The following is a 24,031-nucleotide window of genomic DNA, read 5'->3' as shown; positions in this document are numbered from 1 at the left end:
ATATGCTGCACGCATCACATGCAGAATATACTATTCATTTTTGCCAAAAGAATAAAAATACTCTAGTTTTTTTTAATAATGCATATCAATCTGGTCTCTATACCTGACGTGGATGTATATAGAGAAACCATATACATGTACCCCCAAAGAAACTACCTTATATTTTTTTATAGGGTTTCCTGTGCACGTGTATAGGAGCATCTGTATCATTGATTTTTATAAAGCTGACTATGCATGTGATGTGTCTATGTAATATATCAGCGTATATATATGTGTTAGTATTGTGTTTCGAAAAATATAATGAACCCATTATTATTATTTTTTCTTTGTTGAATGATATATTCTTTTAGCAAGTTGAATGATACAATTTTGTCCCTACGTGGAAGAGAAAAGTCTGGGATGGGAGTAGACCCATGCCACATGCATAAAATTGCATGAGAGCCCCGGACACAGCTAGTAAGATTGCTACATGGCCTCCAGGGTTATACATGAACCTGGTGCAAGTCTATGTGCACTGAGAAAGCCACAACCACATCAACCACTGAGGCATATACTTGTTGTCACGGGTCACATGCATGAAGAAAAAATCTCTCTCTCTCTCTCTCTATCTATCTATCTCTCTCTCTCTTCTCTCTATAATAGCTAGGTATCTCCTTGCTGCAGTGCTCCTTACTCCAGCAAGTAATCTCTCCAAGAGCTGCCATGGCTAATCCAAGCAAAGATCATTTGATCTTCCCCTTCCAAAGGAGCCTAATCCCAGCTGATCAATCAGCCTCTCCCTATAATTCCCTTCCTAAGAAAGAGGAAACCATCCCTCTTCTTAGTCTCCTCCCTTCAACCCATGATCACAACAAGATCCATGGGTGTGGCCATGGTTATAAGCAAGAGAAGGAAGAGGAGGTCATGGAGGATGTGGACATCTCACTCCAAATTGGCCTGCCTTCTCCGACCTCTACCGGCTCGCTTGATCTTTCAAAGAACCATCTCCATGCTCTCGGCGCAGCCACGACGACATCACAAGAGCTTGATGGTGATGGCGATCACAAGGTAGGAGCAGTGGAGGATGGAGAGGAAGAAGAAGAAGCTAGTGATGACCTCTGCCTGGACTACTTCTCCATTGGGAAGCTCACCAAGGGCAAGTATTGGATCCCTACCCCAACCCAAATCCTCATCGGGCCGACACACTTCGTCTGCCCTGTTTGCTGCAAGACCTTCAGCAGATACAACAACCTTCAGGTTTGATCACAAATCAAACAACCTAATTATATATAATTGATGAGGATATTAATTAATTTCTCTCATGCATTCATATATATATGGCTTACTGAAACATATATATGGTATGCATGCAATTCCAAGCATGATCACAACAGGATAGAATTAAGTTGCATATACATATAATATATCATGGGGCCTAGCTAGGGGAATCTAGCTTGATCAGTAAGTGTGTATGTACGAAGGCAGGAGGGGATGGGGGGCCATATGGGGGGAGATCATGAGATGAAGAAGGGGGTAGGATCATGCATATTCATGCAATTCAATCTGTGATTCAGCTGCTAGGTTGGTTAATCTGTACTTGCTTAATTTGTTAGCTGCTGCCTCATTTTGGCCTTAGCTAGTTAGTACAGATGTACGTGTGTAGTAAGTAGTAAGCTAGCTAGCAAGCATGTGTGCTTCCCAGCTCCCATCACGGCCTTTCTGTTTGTTTCATGTATGCATGCTTTGGCATGTTATGTGTGCATTGGATGGAGTGATCCAGGCAGCAGAGATCAAGGGACAGAGAGGGACCAAATTTATATTCTCCCTCTTCCCTCTCTCTGCTAACTTCAGAGCTATACTCCTCTATGGGTCAATATGTGGCATCTGCACGAATACTAGTTGCTCCCAAAGAAAAACGCCTTGTCGTTATGTACTTATATATGTCTGCATATATATTATTCTGAACAATGACCAAGAGCTATTTAGGTGAACAGATCTACTATTAGTGTGTGCTCTTGTTTGAGTGGATACTGACCACCTTATCATAACTATTAATCCTAGAAGAACATGTAGATTACAGATCTTATGGCAAAAGATGATCATATATTTATACACATTGATATCTCTCTCCTTAATTTTTTTCATAAAATGGACGAGTTTTACTTTCTAGGTTGTGTATATTCTTTTTTTTTCTCTTAAATATTGATGTGAGTTTTCTTTTCATGATCTGATTATCCAAATTTGTTGAGATATATGTTCCTTGAAAAAAAAATTCAACTACATGCAAGCATGCTTACCCCCCCCCCCCCCCCCTCCTCCTGATCCCTCTCCCACACACAGATATAAGGAAAAGTCACCATTAATTTGCAAGAAAAATTCTAGATCTTTGAACTGCATCTAGCCATGCATGCAGTACCAACATGGATCTTCACACCAAAGTTAAAAATGTACAATGTTAAGAAAGGTACATTGAAATAATCCTGCATGTTATGCAGGGACGGCTGAGGGCCTGGGCGAGAGGGGTGACAGCCTAGGGCCTCAGCCCGAAGGGGGCCCAAAAAATTATACTTATATACTTATGAAACTATTTAGATGGTGATTATATATTAGTTAAGATTAGTATCTATATCATTTGCTTGTTGATTTTTTTGTTGTAACCAAAATTTTAATTTTGAAACTAATAGTATAGTTGGTTTTAAGGTGTTATTATTGTAGTTTATTTTTTCAAGCATTATCTTCTAAATTTCTAAGAACACAAATAAAAAAAATTAATTATAAATTATTTTTGTTGATTCGCTTTATTTTTTATTTATTTCTCTAATTTAGTTCATTATAGTATCAGCATTATTTATTAAAATTTAGAACTAAGACTAAATTTCAAGTTAAATCTTAAGAGTTAATACTTGGTTTATCATGTTAATGATGTTTGTTTGTGTCAATACAGAGGATAAATAATTGTACAATATATACTACAAGTAAAATATTTAGCCTAAAAGCCTTATTTGTTCTTTTGTTATTTGTTATGCTAGGGCAAATGGTAGAGCCGGCACTGTGCACTGTTGAAAGTTATTTGTTCTTTTTCTATTCAGTACATACATATACGTTGTCCTAGGATTCTTTTCTATTGTTGCATGAAACCTTTGATCGAGTTCATGTTTTTAGTGGTCCATGTAAATGTGGTAGATTGCTACAAATGCCCCTTTGAATCACAGGAATGAAAAAACAGAGGAATAGGAAAAACATAGAATTTTAACATGAATGTAACTGTAAAACAGAGGATTGCAAAACACGGGAAAAACGTAGGAATGACCGTTTGATTGGACCACAGGAAAAACACATGAATTTGAGGAGAGATATAGACTCAAAGGATTTTTTCCATGAGGTTCAACCTCTTGTTAAATTTCCTCAAAACTTACATAGGAAGATGTATTCCATAGGAATTTCATAGGATTCATTTCTTTGATTCAAAGGGCTTTATAGGAAAAATTCCTATAGGAATGAAATCCTCTAAAATTCCTATGAAAATCCTTTGAATCAAAGGGGGCTTAACATGTATTGTGGCCCAGTTTGGCAGGACTCCAATTCTCTATCGACATTTTCTTTTAAGTGGCTATAACTCAGTTTATTTTGGTAGGGCTATGGGTTGATTATTGGTATTATAGCTAATCCATGTTTTATAGTACAGACTATATGCTAGAATTTAGCAGTTAGAGCCGCATGCCAAATATGGCCTATTTTTTCACCGTTCTCGGTTCCATGTGGAAGTCACACATAAATATATAAATATATATTTATATATATATGTGTGTGTGTATATATATTCTTTCTTCGATCTCAGCTGCACCTAGCGGCAAAGGCAGCTCCAATGCAAGTCGGGCAGTTGCCTAGGATCTACAGCTACTGTCTCTACGTGCATGTACTGTTGTCCACGTATGTAACAAATGGGGATTGTTTTATGATACTCCCAAGTTATTCTAGACCATCCATTTTAGAAGATCCAACGGACAATATGGCTTTTACCTTGTAAGAGATAAGATGGAATCACTTATTACTCAAGGGTAAAAAAGACTTTTGATATATAGCATATTATAAAAAGAAATAAATGCTCAATTAGTATTATATTTAATATGATTTTATACCTTAATTAATATCGGAACTTTTGATTGACATGTTTACAAAATATATATACCGATAAATGCAAGATCAAACATCAAGAAAACAAGTATGAAATTTATTAAAATCTAAACCTTTGAAAGTTGAGAACCAAGTAATATTTCAGGAAAAATACATGATATAACATAAATTTAATGATGTTTTGAATTATCTAGATAATGTACAATATATTAAAAAAGAAACATCAATAAATTAATTTTAGAAGACAGCAAAAAAAATTGAACTTGAATTTTTCAGTAAACCTAGTATAAATTTAAAATCCAGTTTAGACTCTAATCATGGTATCGACATTCAATTCTAGTAAGCAAATATCTGTACTTTGTTTTTTTTTATTACATCAAAGTGTGCATGTTTAAAACGTTAATTTTATAGTATGATAATTAGTCCTATAACTGTTTTCTTACCATTGCATGCAATCTATCAATTCTAATATGCAACATCAATGCAGCCATTTATCGAGTTGCTTTTTTAAGCTCTCACGTAACTATGCAAAACATGCCAAACATGAATATAACTTTGTTGCTAAACTGCCCCTAGACAATGGATGGCTAGGATTAATTTAAGGTCTTACCATTTTGGAGATAAGTTGAGCACACCTTAAAACTGCACAAAAAGTGATTGATTATCGTGGAACACTATTAGTTGTACGGGTTTGATGATGCGGCTAGCTCCGCCTGCACCAAAAATTAAGAAGAACTTTTTTTTTGTTTGGTTGCGGTGAGAACTAATTAATTAATTAATTAATTAATTAATAATCCTGGATCTCGACCAATTCATAACTTTTCTGTCTCTCTGATACAAGTTTTGAAGAGCTGATCGAGTGAGAGCGTACGGACCGACCTGCGTCACCCATAAGATCATCATCACGATTTGCCCCTCCCTATAATTTTTTTCTTGAACGTATAGATATATTATATCTGTAATTGATTAATTTATTGTCAGCTAAAGGAAATTTAAAGAATCATGAATATATACAATCATGCAGATATATATCTCTAGGTAGCTAGCGCTTTGATCAGTTTCATAATGTAAGATTTTCTAGCCATGCCTATATTCATATGGATGCTAATGAATGTAGAATGTTTATCAATTGCTGAATTTACAAAGTCTTAGAATATGTAGTATTTGCTATAGGTAGGTTTTTGTTTGAAAGAAAATGAATTGAAGGAAGTATATGTATATAAATAATGTGGAATGGAATGGCAGATGCACATGTGGGGGCATGGGTCGCAGTACAGGAGGGGGCCGGAGTCGCTGCGGGGGACGCAGCCGGCGGGGATGCTGCGGCTGGCGTGCTTCTGCTGCGCGGCGGGGTGCCGGAACAACGTGGACCACCCGCGGGCGCGCCCCCTCAAGGACTTCCGCACGCTGCAGACGCACTACAAGCGCAAGCACTGCGCCAAGCCCTTCCTCTGCCGCAAGTGCGGCAAGGCCCTCGCCGTCCGCGGCGACTGGCGCACCCACGAGAAGAACTGCGGCCGCCGCTGGCACTGCTCCTGCGGCTCCGACTTCAAGCACAAGCGCTCCCTCAAGGACCACATCCGCGCCTTCGGCCGCCACCACCTCGACTCCTCCTCCTCCTCCTCCATTCCCCCTCCCCCTCCCCCTCCCCCTCCTACCTGATTCTATCTATCTCATGTTAGTTAATTAATTTCACCTGCCTGCCTGCACGCTCCACATATATTCATTCCATCTACTGCTTCATTAATTCGTTTCTTGGAGATCCATCCACCACTGCATGCATCTGTACCTCTACCTCATTGTATATAATCCCATGCTTGCATGCATGCTTATATATTTGTGCTCGTCGTAGCTTCTTTAAACACTTAGTTGCTATATATTCATCTTGTTTCTTCATACTTAGTGTGTTAACACCGTACGATTACTTTTTATTTCGTGCATAATCAACTAAGTACCACTTATCTGATCTACATATTTGGTGTGCATGCATGAAGTAATTATCTTTTGGTTAAAGAGCCTATATATATTATTTTGATTTTCCAGTTATAAGAATAACCAAATTTACAGTAGATCGAGCTAATAATTTTGTCTATTTCTTCACAACCGATCCTTTGTAGGCCAACTATTTTTTGGTAGAGTATAGTCGTGGGTGTACAAATTACGATCTTTTCTATGCTAACGATTTTCACAACCTTTTGTGAGCCAACTATTTTTTAATGGACTATAGTTGATGGATGAACAAACTACGATCTTTAATTTCTAGGCCAACTATTTTTTTAATAGTCTATAGTCAGCAGATGCACAAATCACAGTCTTATCTAGGTTAACTTCTTTTAATAGACTATAGTCGGTGGATATTTTTTTAATTAATATTAGAAGGATCGTCGGTGGTCGTGGACATACAACTCAAAGCGTAGCTCGCCATAGTACATTCAAGGACTAGCTAAATTTGTTAGGACACTATTAGTTGTTTGCGATTACACACATCACAAGTGGTTCTTTAGGCAGGCCGCCTGCGATTAAGGCTTATTCTTTGTTTGCTCCATGGAAGGACTTCATGGAATTGATAACAACACTATCGTTTAACTAATGTTCTCGGGCCATCACTGCACATATAAAAAGGCAAGAATTTTCATTCATTGTTTGCTCCACGCGCTTAATCCTACTCGGGAAATTTGTGAATAGGTTCACTACTTCATATTGGTTTCATTCCTCAGCATCTTCAATGTTGTCGGAACCAATTATGTGTTGCTTCGTAGATATGATGATGTCCTTGTTATTGTCCGTAGGGTTGGACACATAAAAAAAAAGACATGTGCAACATGCTCTGCGAACACCCATGGATCATCTTTATGTCCTACGTTCCTCTGGTCGACGACAATCGAACCAAAATTGTCCAAGACAACCCATTTTGGATGGCTTACCCACTAGCATCAAAAGACTGAGATCTAAATATTTAGGCCAAGGTTAAGAATCCATTTTTCATGTATGAACTTGTAGTATTTGGTCTTCACACCAGATGCATCTATTGCTTCGACCCGCACATCAATATTTTGTGCCATACTCTTCTTGTCCATAGCGTTCATGTAGAAAGTAAACCCTTTGATGTCGGATCCTTGCATGATATGATTAGACTTGATGGGTAAGTTGAAAGTGCATCTAGGCCCCTAATTTTGTTTTGGTGATTAATGACAATCAAATGGCAAGGACTAATTAATGTTTATGTGAAAATGTGAAGGAATGGTTAGTCCATGCGTAAGTAAAGTCATTGCATTGCCCAAGCTGAAAAGAGAAGAAAAATGGTATAATCGTGTTAGTGTGCGTATTTATTTCTATTGCGAGTCCATTAGGAATGTCGTACTATAAAGAGGGGTTATGCATTGAATTTTAGAAATGAATCCGGTGCTCGGAAATATTTTTTGAAATGTCCCTCTTGCTATCTTTTGAAGTTGTGTTGGGATTTTCGAAAGTTTCAAAGGTAGATTCGAAAGTTCTGAAGAGAGCAATTTCAATTCTGTTGGTTCTCGAAAGTTTCGATGGTAGCTTCGGAAGTTTCAAAGAGAGCAATTTCAGTTATGTTGGATCTTCGGAAGTTTTGAATGTAGCCTTCAGAAGTTCCGAGGAGAGGCAATTTTAGTACCGTAAGATTTCTGGAAGCTCCAAAGGAGTTGACCGGAACTTCTAAAAAAATGTTTTTTCACGGTTGATTTTGAAATTTTAAGTGTTTGGGTGTTATTGTTTTGAACTAACCAGAAGATCCAAAGAGTTCTTCAAAAGTTCCAAACAGAGCATCTTTTGCCCCTAGCGGGTAGAAATTGTGTGAGGGGTATAAATACCCCTCAAACCCGCACAAGCTAAGAGCAACTCCAACAGCTCCCCATATTAACTTGTCATCTCTGCTTTTTTGGCAAATTGTAAAAAAACTGTCTCCAACAGTTTGCCATCCGGGTTCCTAAATTTTAGCAATTTGTCATATCCTCTCGTTTGCGCGCATATATAGGAGTCCGGATTTCACTTGGCATCCAGGAAGTACAACGCTGGGTTTCTCTCGCGCCTCCGCTTGGAAAATTCAGGTGCGAAATTTTTGTTTTAGGTGTCGCGGTCCTGTCGCCCGGAGGCGCCCCCCAGTACCTGAGCCCCATTCCCGGGCGCCGCCGGCCGCTGCGCTCCGCCATCCGCACGCCCGGCGTCCAGCGTCGTGGCCCCACGCCAGCTCGCCCGTCGCCCGGCGCCGCACGCCCGCGGTCGTCGCCCACGCTGTGACGCCCCTTCCATTACACATCAAACGAGTCAGATCGTTCTCGTTTTCCTTGGTCTTCTGATCAAAATCAAAAACATGTTTAATCTCAGTAGCAACTTGTAGACTCCGGATAAAATATGCGTACGACTTGCTACCACTGTTTTCTTTTCGTTGGCCATGGGTGCGATGCGATGACAGCGATGGCAATCTGATGCGATCTCCCTTTAATTACCAACGATTTTAAAGACTAATTCTGTTTTTGGCAAGTTCAATACCCCAAACTCTTGGAGATAAAACAAAAATCGCTTTGCCATATTTTTTACAAACTTGCTAAAACCCAGGATTTGGGAAACAAAATTTGGGGAGCTGATGGAGTTGCTCTAAGGTTGCTAGTTCATTTGCTCATCTTTTAGCCATTGACATGCTTTTCTTGAGATTCACTTTGAGCCTTGCTTCCTCACTTCCTACAGATGAGGACATCAACGTCATCGATACATCCACAAGTCCACCAGTACAACTTCCTGGTCCCATTACCCGTGCTCATGCACATCAACTCAACTATCAGGTAACCTCTTTCTTGACTTCATGTTCCTCTTCTTTATACCCTGGAGACGTGTGCACTATTGTTATGCTCAGGAACGATGGAGAGGATCCAAAGAGACGAGGATTTGCGCGGGGTGGATTTAGACTGCAGGACAGCGGCAACTTCTAACAGCTGCCACAACTTCATGCGAACTCCGATTTGGGCGTACAAGTACTTCATGGAAAGCTTATCAAGTCTACTTTCAAATGGATCCAACCAGATCTCGTTATCTATTCTGGAACGATCGCTATTGCTATTTTACTTCGGATTGTTTTATGTTCATGGGTGTTGTGTCACCTCTTTTGGCCCAATGGGTTGTGTATCAAGTTGGGCTCATTAGGGGCGCATCCTAGGGTTAGGTCACGACCCTATGGTCGTGCTTTTCCCCTATTTTTACCCCTAGCCTCCACCTAGAACGGCGGGTTTTGTTTCTACAAGTTAGCTTTTGCTACTTCCTTGTATACGTGTGTGTTGGTGCAACCACTCGGATACTTATTCACAGAACCCCACCCTGATAATATTCATCGTTGTGCTTCATATTTATCTCGCAATTCAGTTGCATGTTTACTTGTTCTTGCTAGTTCTTCGATTGCTCGTAGGACAAGTGCCCTCGTGGTCGGTGTCGCACACCACAAGATCGCAACGACCACTGGATGTGGTGTATCGGTTGCTAAGGTGCAACGTTCTTGGACAGCTGTAGCCTATAATTAGCTTTTCAGGAAATTTCTAAACGAACAACGAGCTGTGAACGTCATCTCCACTTCAATCGAGTTATCCTCTCATCGAAAGATCGGGCACCGAAAAGAAACCGTCGCGGGTCTTCATCACCTACTTTCCATGGATTTAAGAGCATCCCTAACAGCTCATCAAAATTTAGTCATCCATATCTTCATTTGGATGATCATCTAAAACACTTTTATCCTTCATATCCCTCTATACTCTAAATATAGAGGTTCTCTCTCCTAATATGGATGACATCCAAAAATAGATGATGAGATAGATGTTCTGCTGGAGCTCAACTTTTACTCTTCATCCTCTATTTCTAAAATGGAGAATGAGATGGATGAGCTGTTGGGGATGCTCTAAGCATTTGGGTTTTGTGTGTGTGAGTTGGTGGATTTGAGTTTGTTTAAGTTCTTGGTGTTGACTTCGTAAAGAAATTTCTTAAGCACTAGATTAATCCCCAAAAACTTCTTGTAAGCTTATTACTCTTGGTGGTTGAGGACACCTAGACGGCTTAGCGTCGTTCTTTGAGCCACAAAAGTTCTTGTGATGAGTCGAAGAAAAGTTTCTGAGGTTGGGTCTCGCCTCCAAAAGAAAAGAGACACCTCGAGTGAGGGGGAGTACATTAGTGCAACCCCAAGGAAACGGATGTGAAACCCGACTCAAGTTGAGCTCCTCAATGGAGAGTACGATCCCCTCAAGAATTCAAACTTTGATAAAAGGTCTTTGTGCTATCTCTTGGTGAAATCCCTCTAAGTTGTTTTCTAAGCATTGCCTTGTGGTGCCGCGTGTACTCTAGTCACTGATTGTGCTTTTCTTGTTGCTTGGAAACTTGGTTGGTGGTTTGTATAGCTAGATCTTTGCATTTACTTTAGGTTGACCGGAACTTCCAAAAGTTACAGCTTCCGCATTTACTTTAGGTCTTGATTTACTCTTTCATAAGTGGCTAGTCTTTGTAGGGTCAATTGAACCACCATTGGGAATGTGTTGGTTCTTCAACCATTCATGGAAACAACGTTTCTGTTTTTCGTGATCCAATCTATTGTGCTACCAATATGATATTGTTCCGTCAAATTTCTTCAATGTGTTGTTCAATCATGGGCTCCACAATAGCCAGCTATTGTAGTAAACTCACATATGTTTGTTCAAGTTCACTACAATTGTCATGGTAGAATATTTTTCTCCTCCACCATACCCTTCTCACCCAATCTTCACTCGTATTTTGGGATTGGTAATCCAATCATCTTGGAATCCTGAAAGTAATCTACGCAACACTTAACGACTTCTTCAGTGGTATAACCCTCTATCATAGATCCTGCGGGATAGGCAAGGTTTGGTATATAGGCTTTAAAGATTGATATGTACTACTCATATGCCCATATTTGATGTAAGTAAAGAATACCTAGTTCAATCATCCGAGGGACAATGTGAACCATTAGGTCCACCATAATTTCAAAATAAGTTGGTGGAAAATACATCTCAAGCTAGAAAATAGTTTCCTCGATAATTTCTGGGGTGGTTCCAACTTTTCAGGATCAAGTACTTTCTGTGAAATCCGATTAAATAAGTAACACAACTTTGTGATGACAACCTTAAACTGGGTTGGCTTCATGCCCTTATAGCAATAGGGAGAACACTATGAGCATGATATGACAGCCATGCGAGTTATAACCAGATGTACCAAAATCTTTCATAGATACGTGCTTCCTGATATTTGATAAGGAACCGTGGGCACTCTTACCCAATGTAAGCATTTGCAGAAATCTTTCTTCTCTTTCAAGATACAAGTGTGGCAAGCTAGGAGGATCTCAATCCTCCCTTTCAGGAGTTCCTTTGGTTGTAGTTCTTCCCGGATATCCAAGTTACATACAATTATTTTTTATCTTGTGCATAATTAACTAAGTGATGCTAGTCTATCTAACTACCATATATATTGTACCATGAATGATATTATGTTCATGGAAAATTATTCTACTTTTACTTGCTTAATATGTGGTATAATTGTAGTGTGCTTGGTGGTGGAGCCCCAAGCTTTCTTGGATTTTCCTCCCATATATTCTTTTGAACACTAAATACGGATATATACACAACAGTCATTGATACAGAGCTACTACATCTATTTCAAAAAGACCTCACTTCTACACATGAATCTAAATGGGCATTGTGTTCATATTTGTGTACAAAATTGAACTTTTTTTGGGTGAAGGAATTATATATGTGTACAACATAAATAATGGTGTGATATCAATGTCTAGGAGTAGATGCCCCTACAATTAATTTTGGGGTAGAGGGTGAGAAAAAGGAAAAATAGAATAATAATGTTATGACAATAGCCATGCCTATTTTTATTTTGCCATACTCCTTAATACGCATGCTTAACTCTAAAAGCTCTTATATTTTAGGACATCAAGAGCAAATCATTAATTATGTTGCATACAACTAATTGTATGAGTTGTCTATACATCATCTAGATATGATGTACAAAAATTATATAGACAATAGATTTTTGGCTACTCTTCTTACCCTTAGCCTTGCCAACAAGGAAATTTTGTTATATGATTATGAAAGTGATTTTCAAGAAAAAAAACTTCATGTATGATTTTGTTTTATCTTTTGACCTCGGGAAGTACAATATATAAACTAATTCTCTAGAGATCAACATGATCCAATATATATGCTCCCTTTACAGCAAATTCATAATCCACTATAGGAGCTATGTGACTTATTATGTGTGTAGCAAGTAGGTCTAAAAGCGAAGGATGCACTTATGATGCATCTTTTGTTTGGTACTATTTTAGAGAAATTTGCAAACGTGTCATTATAATTTTGAAAAGTTAGAGATATGTCATTGGTAACTCAATAAAATATGGGGCCCGCAGGAGTCAATGACATATGGTTCCGAATGGCATATCTCCAATTTTGCAAAATTATAATGGCATCCTTACAATTTTTCAATTTTTAGAGTAGGGCATCTATCTAGCGAATATTCACCTTTTGCTACAGGACATTGTTCACTTTGTGCTAAAACAACAAACATGTTAATTGGTTATAAAATGAGGTGAACAAATGGTTTCTACTATGGTTGATGCCTGCTTTTGTGTAGGATGAGAAACTAGTCGATAGTCCTAAACATATGGTTTTATGTTCTCGATGCTCCAAATTTGGTTCTGTTTTTTTTTTGTAAATTGCTCAAAACCAATCTAGCACATTGTGGTGACATGTGACATTTCTAATTAAACAAGTAATGTGAACCTTGGTTCAAAGATGACACGTGGGTCTAGAAATTTCTTGAGATCAACAGAAAGTTGCTAGAGGAGTGGTTGATAAAAGAGGAGAGAATGAAAGATTTAATACTAAGCTACAGAGAAGCTGACGTGTTCATAAGAATGCCAATGGTTGCTAGTTTCCTACCATGCAATACGCATGTGTCTCTTCTTTAGCATTTCATGATTTATGTTGTAGGATATTTTTCCTTACATCTATTAAAATCAACACATTTATGTTGTAGGATATTAGATTATGATGGGCCATTAATTGTATTATGGGCCCATTAGAAATCATTGGTTGGCTTTGGGGGTTCTCAAGGGAGGGACACGTTTAGGAGTGGACAGAAAGCTCGTGGCTCGTTAGCTCACTCGACTCGACTCGTTTTATTTTTCTAACGAGCCAAGCTAGCATTTTAACTCGTTAGAGATAACGAGCCAACTCGAGCTAGCTCGTGAGCTGCTCACGAGCCTAACGAGCTAGACCAAAGACATGCGATTCGCCAACATCATTGATTCCTCCTCGAAATGCATGTGTTCAGTAGTTCATAGGTTCACCATGTGATATGTTGGATTAAAGTTTAATATTTAGATACAATTTCATATGATTTTCATGTTTAAACTAAAAATTTGCTTGTATAATCTATTGAAAAATTGTTTAAATTCACTTTTCATGCATGGCTCATGAGCCTAACGAGCCAACTGGAGCTTTGTAATGAACTGAGCCAGCTGGGTTTTTAGCTCGTTACGATAACGAGCCTAGTCGAGCCAGCTCGTTATCTTAACGAGCTAGGCCGAGCCAAGCTGAGCTGGGTCGTTATCCACCCCTAGACACGTTGCATGTGAGCCTCTCCCAAACAACTTAACTATTTGTGAAATACTATTGAACTATTAAATACATTTTTGACTCTTACCATTAATCAAATGTAGGATGTATGATCCATATGTATATTTAAATTGAAATTTAGGATCTAAACTAAGGCTTAATTACTCAATTTTGTTGCCCCACATATGCCTATAAGGACTACATTTAGGTTGTTGTGCAGCCTTTTGGTTGCTATGATTTAAACATTTGACTTCAGTGAATTTTCAAATATGTGGACTTGCGATATTGTTTTGGTTAGTTAGTTATGGCTAGACCCACTGTGTGCTTGGTCCTACATCTAACTTTAGTGAAGTTTGAACTGTTTGGACATGTGATTTTATTTTGGTCAGTTTACTTATGGATGGACTTAGTGTAGATTTGGTCATGTAGGACCTTATTTTTCTATCTGGGGTATGGTTGGACTGCTATAACTAACCTAGTTTGCTCTTGTGGCTAAATTTGGTGATATACCGAATCTTTTGTTTTGATGAACTAATGTATGTGAAATTGTGAAACTGTTGTATGTAATTGAACGTATATATGTGATTTATGTGTGCCTGAATGTAACCGGGCTCCTACGCTTGAATGTAAGTGGGCTTTTACTATATTAAATTTTAAATGGGCTGCTATATTGAATATTAATTGGGCTTATATAACGTGTGATGTATGTGTTGTAAATGGGTATAATATTTGGTCCTGTGGGCTTTTAATTGGCTTGGCCCACTTGTTATATGACACTAATGAAATTGGATATCTAAATTTGAGCTAAAATGGCTTACGAAAATGGGCTTGGCTCACTTGTTATACCATACTAGTGCAATTGGATATCTAAAGTTAGGCTAAAATATTGTTTAGTTTAGGTGTTTACCGACCACCCTGAGGGTTTTTTTGGAAAAATAAAAATAGGAAATGTTTCCTAGCTGTCAAGGGGTAACTTTAAAAACCTTATACGAGTTTAATATCAACGACATTATTTATTAAAATATAGAGGGGTACGTATTTGTGTAGTGATTTATTACACATTAATCTATGTTGTCAAATATTTTTGTTTTTATAACCATTTAGATGATACGTAAGAAACAAGGGCATATTCTCTTGAGGGTTTAAAAGAGTTTTTCTTGTTGCATAATATAAAATGTCATGATCCTACGTAGATTCATATGGATGCTGATAAATTTAAACACATATAAAATATATTTATTGATCCATTGGTAAATCTTTGGTGGGCGAACACATATTATAATATGAAATGCATGGAGTATCAAATATATTTTAATACCTATATAACATCACTGATTTTTTTAGCACGTGTTTGTTCGTTCATCTTATTGAAAAGGCAAAATTTGCTACAAGGCATCGAAAAAACACGTAATTGGCCGGTGGACACTTTAAGATCGCGAATTTGCTGCAGGGCACCACAAAAATGTGGTAATTAGCTGGTAGACACTCTGAACATTATTTTATTAATTTCGGAGTAAAAAATTTTAAAAATGACAAGATTGCCCTCGGTGACCAACCAGTTATGCCAACTGGGTCCGGTCGAACCAGACCTAGTTGGTCTAGGCGTCGCACCACACCCGAACCTTAGCCTACAGGGTGACTAAGCCGATGATAGCGACGGTGACCTAGCTGCAGCGAGGGCAGCGATGACCCGGCTACAAAGGGCAATCTCATCATTTTTAAAATTTTTGACTCCAAAATAAATAAAATAATGGCAGAAGTGTCTACCAGCTAATTACCACAGTTTTGTGAAGCCCTGCAGCAAATTTATGACCTTACGGTGTTTACCAACTAATTACGTATTTTTTGAATGCCCTGTAGCAAATTTTGCCTATTAAAAAGCTTACCTAAATATTATTTATTTTGTTGTGCTTGGATTTATTGCTAAACATGTTTTAGTTATAACTTATACTTTGTATAATTTTTTTAATAAAACGAATATTTTAACATATGTCAAAAGTCAATGATGTCATCTATTAAGATACGAGAGCACAGTAGTGCTCTATTACACAAAGCGCAAAACACACCTTTTTTTTCTTGTTAAAATTAAATTTCACAACCAGCTGTCCGGGAGGAGGTCGATGTTCTGGAACCTGAAGGACGAGTCCTTGCCACCCTTGCCGCCGCCGGCGGCCTCCTCGCCGTCGCCACCGTACGCGGGCACGTCTCCTTCCGCCTCGGACGGCGTCGGCGACGGCGGCGAGGGCAGCATGAGCATGGGCGGCGGCGGCGGCTTGGCGACGTCCTTGACGGCGAGGGCGCTGTCCCACATGAGGAAGTGGAGCGTGATGGGGCGGAGCGCGTGGCGGTGCAGCGACAGCTTCTGGCTGAGCGACACCGTGTCGAAGCACTTGACGTCGCCGGCGGTGGACACCATCCACGGGAGCACCTTCTCGCCGCCGACGCGGGACACCACCAGCAGCCGCGACGCCCTGCGCGCGGCGCGGTGCAGCTCGAGGAGGCCGGAGCGCGTCGACGCCACCCCCGGCGTGCTCTCCTCCGCCACCGACGACACGTAGATGAACCCTTCCTCGGTGCGGCTGATGGCGAACCCCAGCCGCGTGTCCCCCGGCAGCAGCTTGATCTCCAGCGCCGCCTCGCCGGCCGCCGGCGTGTACCACAGCCGCACCGCGCGGACCACGCCGATGTCCACGCCGTGGTAGTCCTCGAACCCGTACAGGCTCGCGTTCGCCATGTTGGCCAGGTCGGACAGCGACCCCATGTTCACCGTCGACAGCGCCATCTCGCCGGAGATCTTGGTGAGCAGCGCCTCCGTCTGGACGTTCATGAAGGCGACCGGCACGCCGGCGGCCTGCGCCGACGCCAGCCACGCGTCGGCGCGGGCGAGGGTGTCCTCCAGCGAGTTGTAGCGGGTGTGCGAGCCGTCGGCCGACTTGGGCAGCAGCAGCAGCGACAGGAAGCAGCTCGCCGCCGGCACCGGCAGCAGCTCCTTCATCTTCTTCTCCCACGGGAACGACTCATACGCGTACCTGATCTTCGCGTCGCGCAGCGCCGCCAGCACCTTGGCGTTCTTCGATCCTTCAAACATCAAATCAACCAACGCTTGTTGATTATGACAATCTTAGTCTGAAATTTCTTTTCAGAGAAGGGTATTTTTATTCTCAAATTCCCAATCTAAAATTTCTTTTTAGAGAAAGGTATTTTTACGTTCTTCGATCCTTCAAACATCAAATCAACCAACGCTTGTTGATTATGACAATCTTAGTCTCATTTTTTTAGAGAAGAGTATTTTTATTCTCAAATACCCAATCTAAAAATTTTTTTTTAGAGAAGGGTACTTTTATCCTCAAATATTCAATCTGAAATTCATGCTCTCGGATATATGTAGCCATTTTTTTTATTTCAGAGTCTCATTTTTTTAGAGAAGGGTATTTTTATTCTCAAATACCCAATCTGAAATTCATACTCTCGGAATAGAAGATCTAGCCCCTCAAATACCTAATCTGAAATTTATGCTCCTATAGAGATTTGAACCCAGGAACTTGGATGTTACTCAGGTCACTGTAACCACTAGGCTACATGTCCTTTCACTGCGATCTCAGTCTCATATGATTCCATTCCAATACGAAGCTAATATAATCGATTACTATGTGAAAGAAGTGAACTTTAGAAAAGGGAAAATGCAACTGATGTGCAGATTAGTTAACACTTCTTGATTGCAGAACTGCGTTTTGCATCAATGGACTAAACTTATCAAATGCATTTGCAGTTTAATTAACACTTCTTGGTTAAAAAACTAGGTTTTGGATCAAGGAACACAATTTGTCAAATGTTCTCAAGTGGTCTCCACATTGATCAGTGATTTCAGTGACCGAAACTTTCCTTGTTTAATGAAAGATGTGCAGCCTTGGCATGTGTTTCCTTGACTTCTAGAATGTCACAAAGTTCAAGACATGCTTTCCAAGTGGAATTATTTTGCTTCTTGATTTCTAAACTGCCAATCTGTTAGTGTTTAAGGAAGCATTGGAGATCTAGCTGGCCGATCACGACGGCTCACTCTTTGCTTGATGAGATTCTTGGGATCTAACAGAAGATCCAGTGGGATCTTTTAGCCAAATTAGCATCTAGAAAGGTGATCTTGAAGATAATGATGGCAAAATCGAAATGTAGAGAGTTCTTATAAGAGCAAGTTCAGTAGTATAGCAAACTACTAGCTCCAATTCATTTATAGCCAATCTAATAGCCAATGCATATAATAATTAGCTACAAAACATCAATATATGGTCTTACATGTTATACACACATTTTGTTTTGGAACCCGTGTGCAGCTGGCTACAAATTAATAGCTCACCTCTTTTCTCTCTCCCCTCTTATCTCTTTAAAATATGCTTATAGCATGTTATTGTACCTGCTCTAATCAGACTATCAGAGTGCATCAGCACAACAAACGAGGCAATTATCACTTAACTGTCAGACATACTACGTCTGAATTCACCCCCAGAAAGCGTAGATTTGCAGGCATTTTCAATAGAATTAAATTGGAGTTTCTTAAATGGCCCTGCACCTAAAATATTTGTTGAAAAAACCGCTTTTATTTTTATTTGCTAGTAATAATGCATCAAGTAGACAATTTGTGGATGCCACGTTTCAGCAATCGTTTCCTTAAGTATGTCTTGCACTTCCAAGTGTTCAGATTCAGATCCAACCTAAAATTGTATTTACTATAAACAAAGTGTGCTGAAATAAATATATGGACTATTTGGGAAAGGGACTGCTCAATAAATTGGAACCCAAGGTATTTTTCTAAACTGATATAAGCCACCAATTTGATTAGCATGGGACCCAAGGTATTTTTCTATTCTCAAGAACATTAAAAAAAATAAGAGCAGGCCAAGTAAGAAAAGGGGGGCATGCTTCTTAGACTTTGTGATATATGAAAGGTACATGATGGAAAGAGACATTTTTTTTTCATGTTCAGCTAGTTCAGTAGCAAAGATCTTTAATATGAAGAAGGGAACTTGCATCCTCTATATTTTGCAAAAAAAAAATTAGTAAAAGGTATTACCTTTGTTCTTAAATGTAATGAATTCTGGGCGGTTTATGAGGGATGGTTGAATTACTTTAACAAAAAAAAGTAGGAAAATGGACAAAGATCAGCAATTCTGTGTTCTTAAGAAGAATTAAGAATCAGTAATGATCCAAACTATGAACAATTTCTTGTCTAGTGTAGCTTCCAAGAACACGACCCTCCACTAATTCTATTGATTACAGAGCAGGAGACTTCGCTGGACAATCATCGTTGCTTACGACGACACTGAATCATATTGGAAGTACTGTAAATGTCAATATCCTATTACGGTACATCCTAACTTCCATGGCGTCAGTACATGTCTTTCTTTCCTTGACATGGCAACGCCATGACAAAAAATATTTTAATTAAGTAGCTAGTACAATTAGGTGAATACAAAAAATTGGTGAGCTCTGCAACTAACACCTTCCACGACCACCACGAAGACACGAACCAATCATAAGTAATTCCTTATTTGCTCGTTAGTATATAATTTTTGCAGCAGGGAATAAACATCACTGTACCTAGAGGAGGAAAATATATATGATAATAATTTGGCAAGTCATGACGCACGATCCCTGATTTGTTGTATTTCATAAAAAGGACCATGCGTCCTTTTATTGAAACCCAACTCAATTAGGTAGAGGATAAATAAAAGTAATATTTTTAGGAAAAATAAATGTATCAAATCCCCCCTCATCTTTCCAAATTAGGTAGAAACAATAATTTCATAGATCAGCACTAATTACACAATTTTGCAGATCAATTTATTCACTTTATTCACATTTTTTAACATTATTTCCTCAGATTAATTTATTCTCAGCGGTGAATGGAAAAACATCATTCTTGTTTTTTTGGCGTTATTTTCACCAGCTGTGCACACAGTTTACGCAGACTTTGTTCACTTATCTGTTCGTTACTGTTACACATTGTTAATTAAAAACCATGTCGTTGATTCTCACAATAAGTTGTTGCCTTCTGGCATTTTCTATGAATTCTTGACCACATAAAAAACAACGGAAAAAATAAAGTAATAATCATTCCGATTATTTTAGTAGTTTTCACCAAAACCGTATAAAATTTACTCCACTTCCACCTAATTGGATCAACGAAACAGAGAAAAAGAGCGGGGGCTCACCGTCGAGGTCGCCGCAATCGCCGTCGACGGAGGAGCAGGCGTCGTCTCCCCTCTTCCCGCCGCCACCCCGCCTGCCCGACGACGACGACGCCGCCCGGCTGCTGCTCGCCGCCGACGTAGAAGACGACTCCGACGCCGACCGGCTGAGCAGGTCCCCCTCATGGTCTCCGCCTCCGCCGCCGCCGCCGCCGTGGTGGTGGTCAACCCCGCGCTTGAACGCCGACTTGAGCAGCTTGTGCACCTTCCCACCGCCGCCCCCGCCGCCGTGGGTCTTCGTCGCCGGCGCCTCCGGGTGGTGGTGGTGGTCGGTCGGCATGGCCGGCGGCGAGCTGGCTTCCTTTCTCGCCGGGGAAGATGGAGGGGGGAATGGAAGAAAGGGACAGGAGAGGTTTCGTTTCGTTTCGTTTCGTTTTGTTTTGTTGCATTTCACTTCGAGGGGTTGAGGTTATATATATACGTGGAGGAAGGCGCGTTGGGATCCGAGGTGGGACTAAAGTTTTGTGGGGGTGAATATTGTAATATCTGGGCCGTCCAACCGCGTGCGGATGGTCCCGATCCAACGCTGGTGAAAAAAAAAAGAAAAGAAAATTGGCAGGTTGGGATTGCGAGATTTTTGCTTCGCTTTTCCGGACAATCGCGTTGGGAACAGAGGGACAGCCTCAACTGACAATACGCAGCCAATCGTGTCCGTACAGCTCTCCCAATAGGGCATTGCGCCACATGGCTACGAAACATGTTTAGCCTATGATCATGATCAAGATCAGGTGCAGATCCAGTGTGGAGCTCGTGGGTTTCACCTTCATAGGCTTATATGGAGAACAGAGAAATAGGGAGGACGAAAATAGTCGGACATATGCTATTTTGTTACTGAATCTATCACTTTCACTTTCAGGATGAATCTATATCCCGGTGTGAATGAGAGAATGGTGGAAGAGAGAAAAGATGACTGCTACCTTCGTGTCAAAATAAGAGTAGCATTAATGGTGCACTTATTTAAACTAAAATAATGTATTTATCTTGGGATGGACAGAACACTAATTTGTAGCCAACACACTCATCCCAAAGCGGAGAAGTAGCCTAATTAACTTTTAGCCAGTAAGTTTTTAGGCAAAATTTGCTACGGGGCATCGAAAAAACGCGTAATTAGCCGCTGGACACTATAAGATCACGAATTTGCTGCAGGGCACCACAAAAATGTTTTAATTAGCTATAGGGCACTCCGGCCAATTTTTTATTATTTTTAAAGTTAAAAATTCTAAAAATGACGAGATTACCCTCGGCAGCCAACCTGTTATGTCGATTGGGTCCAGTCAAACCAGACCCAGTTGGTCTGGACGCCGCACCACACCCGAACTCTAGCCTACATGGCGAGTGAGCAGGTGGCGATAGTGGCAACCCAGCGGCGATATGGGCGCATAACGGGTTGGCCACCAAGGGCAATCTCGTCATTTTTAGAATTTTTTACTCCGAAAATAATAAAAAATTGTCCGGAGTGCCCTTTAGCTAATTACCACATTTTTGTGGTGTCCTGCAGCAAATTCGTGATCTTACGACGTCCACCGGCTAATTACGTGTTTTTTCAATGCCCTGTAGCAAATTTTGCCAAGTTTTTATCATAATCATCTATTTAAATTGTATGTTAGAGCCTATTTATCGTAAAATGTAATTATCAACATGAACAATAAATGATGTGATAATATTATAGCTATTTGTTAGCTATGTTATTAAACTCGAACGTATAATTCTAAAAATGTAAGTAACTAAAAACACAAAATAGGATATTATGCTTGACAGAATCGTCTATGTTGGTACAGTAGGTTTGTTGCTGTTTGTGGAATTTGTGTGATTAGATTTTTAGATTTAGATCCACTTTGGTTAGGAAAAAAAGAGAGATACAAAACAAAAATGAATCTCGTAACTGTGGCTTGGAATCATAAGAGAATAAGACCATCTGTCTAGACCAAAATGTGTTCAAGTTTAGAAATGTCAAACAATAATGAATCTTGTAACTAGTAGCAATGTCAAACAATGCGTTCATCACGCATTTATAATTTTATATACTTTGTTGTAGTAGTTAAAACTGAAAAAAAAATCTATATGATGATTAGCCCTCTTCTTGTCTACCAAACGAGTTATATATGTTTATCATCTGTGCAACCCTCAAATGTGAGGAAAGAATGCATGACCCATTGACCTGACCGGTGGGTCCGCTGGATTCCAGGAGGAATCAATGATGCACTGCACCTAGCCTCCTAGAGAAACTAGTCATGTTAAACCATGATGGGATTAATTTTTTTTAAGAACTTCAGATCACCAAACTTGAACCAGTAATATCTTCAGATTCCTATGTTTTCTTTTCTTTAATTCGGAATAGATTAGTGCAGCCCAATCAGGATAAATTCAGACCAGAAACCGAGGTGCCAAACATCACGGGCACATCGTTCTAGGTCAAGCTCTCGGATCAAGCAAAGATCGAATGGATTCACTTCTGTTTCTTTTACCATTGGTCAAGGAGTTCTTGTGCCATTCACTAATGATCAAGTTTAGTTCAGTTCCAAGTAAAAAAAAAACTAAAAGTTTCAGAAAATCAGTTTAACAGGGGACCAGAACGCATGCACTTGCAAGTAAAAATGCAATCTGATTCAATTCCGAGGCCAGAATTTCTGCGGAGGTATGGAAATCTCCAAGGGGAGGTTCTGACTAGCTACTGGTAACTAGTGACCTGGTGTCACTGATCAATCAACTTTAGTTTTGACTTCTAGTCCAAATCTGCTGTCTAATCTTGACATTCCAAGCAGATGATCACACATTGTGATCTCACAAATTGTGCTCAAACCATTTGTTTTTACCAACTAGATACTAGCTAGTTGACAACTTGATATGCAGGATAATCTCTTGCCTATGACCTGCTTGATGACATGCAGTTTGCATTCCTAATTTTTAATTTGGGCAGTAGACATGAAGTAATTAAACTCCAAAACATTGTAAAAGGGAGGAATTGCACACTGAGTGATCAGAGATAGATCAATTTCATTCCAACCTAATTAACTGATCAGTTAGCCAATAGGAGATTTGGGATACCTTTGGTTGGACTTGTAGGCGATGAGTTCTTCAGCTTTGGAAAGCTCTTCGAACGAATCAGCTTCCAATCCATGCCGATGAATTCGACTTCTTCGAATAGTAGGATCGAAAATTCAGTTTCTACTCTCTCCCCTTCTGAAACAAGAAACAGTTTTAGCTATGATCCTGGCTTCCCTGGAACAGAAACGGTTTCAGGAACAATTAATCCTGGATTTGTTCAAGGTAGAAAATCATCAAGTGCCAGCTTTCCTTGTAATGCTGGTCTTGTACCTTGTCTATAAACCCTATAAACTGCCAAGGGAAATGCCATTATTTCCAATGCGATTGGTTTGTCTGAAGATTTGAGCAAGCTTCTACATTTTTCTAGGTTCCAAATTAAGGATGTCATTGCATTGTGACGACCCAATTGAAAATGTAAAATATAATTTTCTTTTTGTTTCATACCCTAATAAGTAGACTGCAAGCATGCAAGAATGCTGACAGAGACAGGTGGACGGTTCATAGAATTCATCTCCACCATCACAAGCCAAACACTGAACTTCTGATAATTGCAAAGCTCCAGCCTGCAATGAAGTAGTCTACGGATATTAGTGTCAAGTCAGAAAGTAGTCTTTTTAGATAACAGTACCAACGGAAGAACTTTTTAAATTTTGAACTATGATCAAACTTTATTGGCCCTATCAAACTGGAAGAATATTTTAGGTCAACTGGTTGGCTTCTCGATCATTGTGCAATTTGCAATCTGATCATCTAGCAAATAGAATTGATTGGAATACCACTGGCATGTTCTTCAGAGTATTACTGAATTACAAATTGTAGCCATGAAACCTGTGTTGAATATTGTGAACAAACAACCTTTGAAAGCTAGAAGAGTTACTTAATTAGTTTGCATGATCCTTTGTGCCAAGGTTTTTAACAGACAGTATACTTCCATTAATTGTACTTGATGTTTTTTTCAAAGTCAAAATTAATCACAGTGGATGCTCTAATGTCCAA

The 24,031-nt window shown here is 39.7% G+C and overlaps 2 protein-coding genes across 2 annotated transcripts; one reads left to right on the top strand and one right to left on the bottom strand.

The window, feature by feature from the left end:
• Positions 1 to 532: 532 nt before the first annotated feature.
• LOC102720356 (zinc finger protein WIP2) lies at positions 533 to 6,055 on the top strand. The gene is made up of 2 exons (XM_006661013.3): positions 533 to 1,236; positions 5,359 to 6,055. Exons 1-2 carry the CDS (start codon positions 703 to 705, stop codon positions 5,773 to 5,775), a joined length of 951 nt encoding a protein of 316 aa, XP_006661076.2. The 5' UTR covers positions 533 to 702; the 3' UTR covers positions 5,776 to 6,055.
• Positions 6,056 to 15,761: 9,706 nt separating this feature from the next.
• On the bottom strand, positions 15,762 to 20,364 carry LOC102699711. The gene is made up of 2 exons (XM_040527743.1): positions 19,955 to 20,364; positions 15,762 to 16,826 (listed from the first exon to the last, which is right to left on the bottom strand). The coding sequence occupies exons 1-2, from the start codon at positions 20,268 to 20,270 to the stop codon at positions 15,841 to 15,843; spliced, it is 1,302 nt and encodes a 433-aa protein (XP_040383677.1). The 5' UTR covers positions 20,271 to 20,364; the 3' UTR covers positions 15,762 to 15,840.
• Positions 20,365 to 24,031: the final 3,667 nt, after the last annotated feature.

Source organism: Oryza brachyantha, chromosome 9, assembly GCF_000231095.2.
Source record: "Oryza brachyantha chromosome 9, ObraRS2, whole genome shotgun sequence".
NCBI classification, from domain to species: domain Eukaryota; kingdom Viridiplantae; phylum Streptophyta; class Magnoliopsida; order Poales; family Poaceae; genus Oryza; species Oryza brachyantha.
This window is presented reverse-complemented; position numbering and strand designations above follow the sequence as displayed.

What these genes read in the sequence shown, in the direction of transcription:
- LOC102720356 (XM_006661013.3), top strand. Translation starts at nt 703, where the DNA reads ATGGCTAATCCAAGCAAAGATCATTTGATCTTCCCCTTCCAAAGGAGC. An exon ending in GCAGATACAACAACCTTCAG is followed by an intron (nt 1,237 to 5,358) that starts GTTTGATCACAA and finishes ATGGAATGGCAG; the next exon opens with ATGCACATGTGGGGGCATGG.
- LOC102699711 (XM_040527743.1), bottom strand. Translation starts at nt 20,270, where the DNA reads ATGCCGACCGACCACCACCACCACCCGGAGGCGCCGGCGACGAAGACC. An exon ending in CGATTGCGGCGACCTCGACG is followed by an intron (nt 16,827 to 19,954) that starts GTGAGCCCCCGC and finishes TGATGTTTGAAG; the next exon opens with GATCGAAGAACGCCAAGGTG.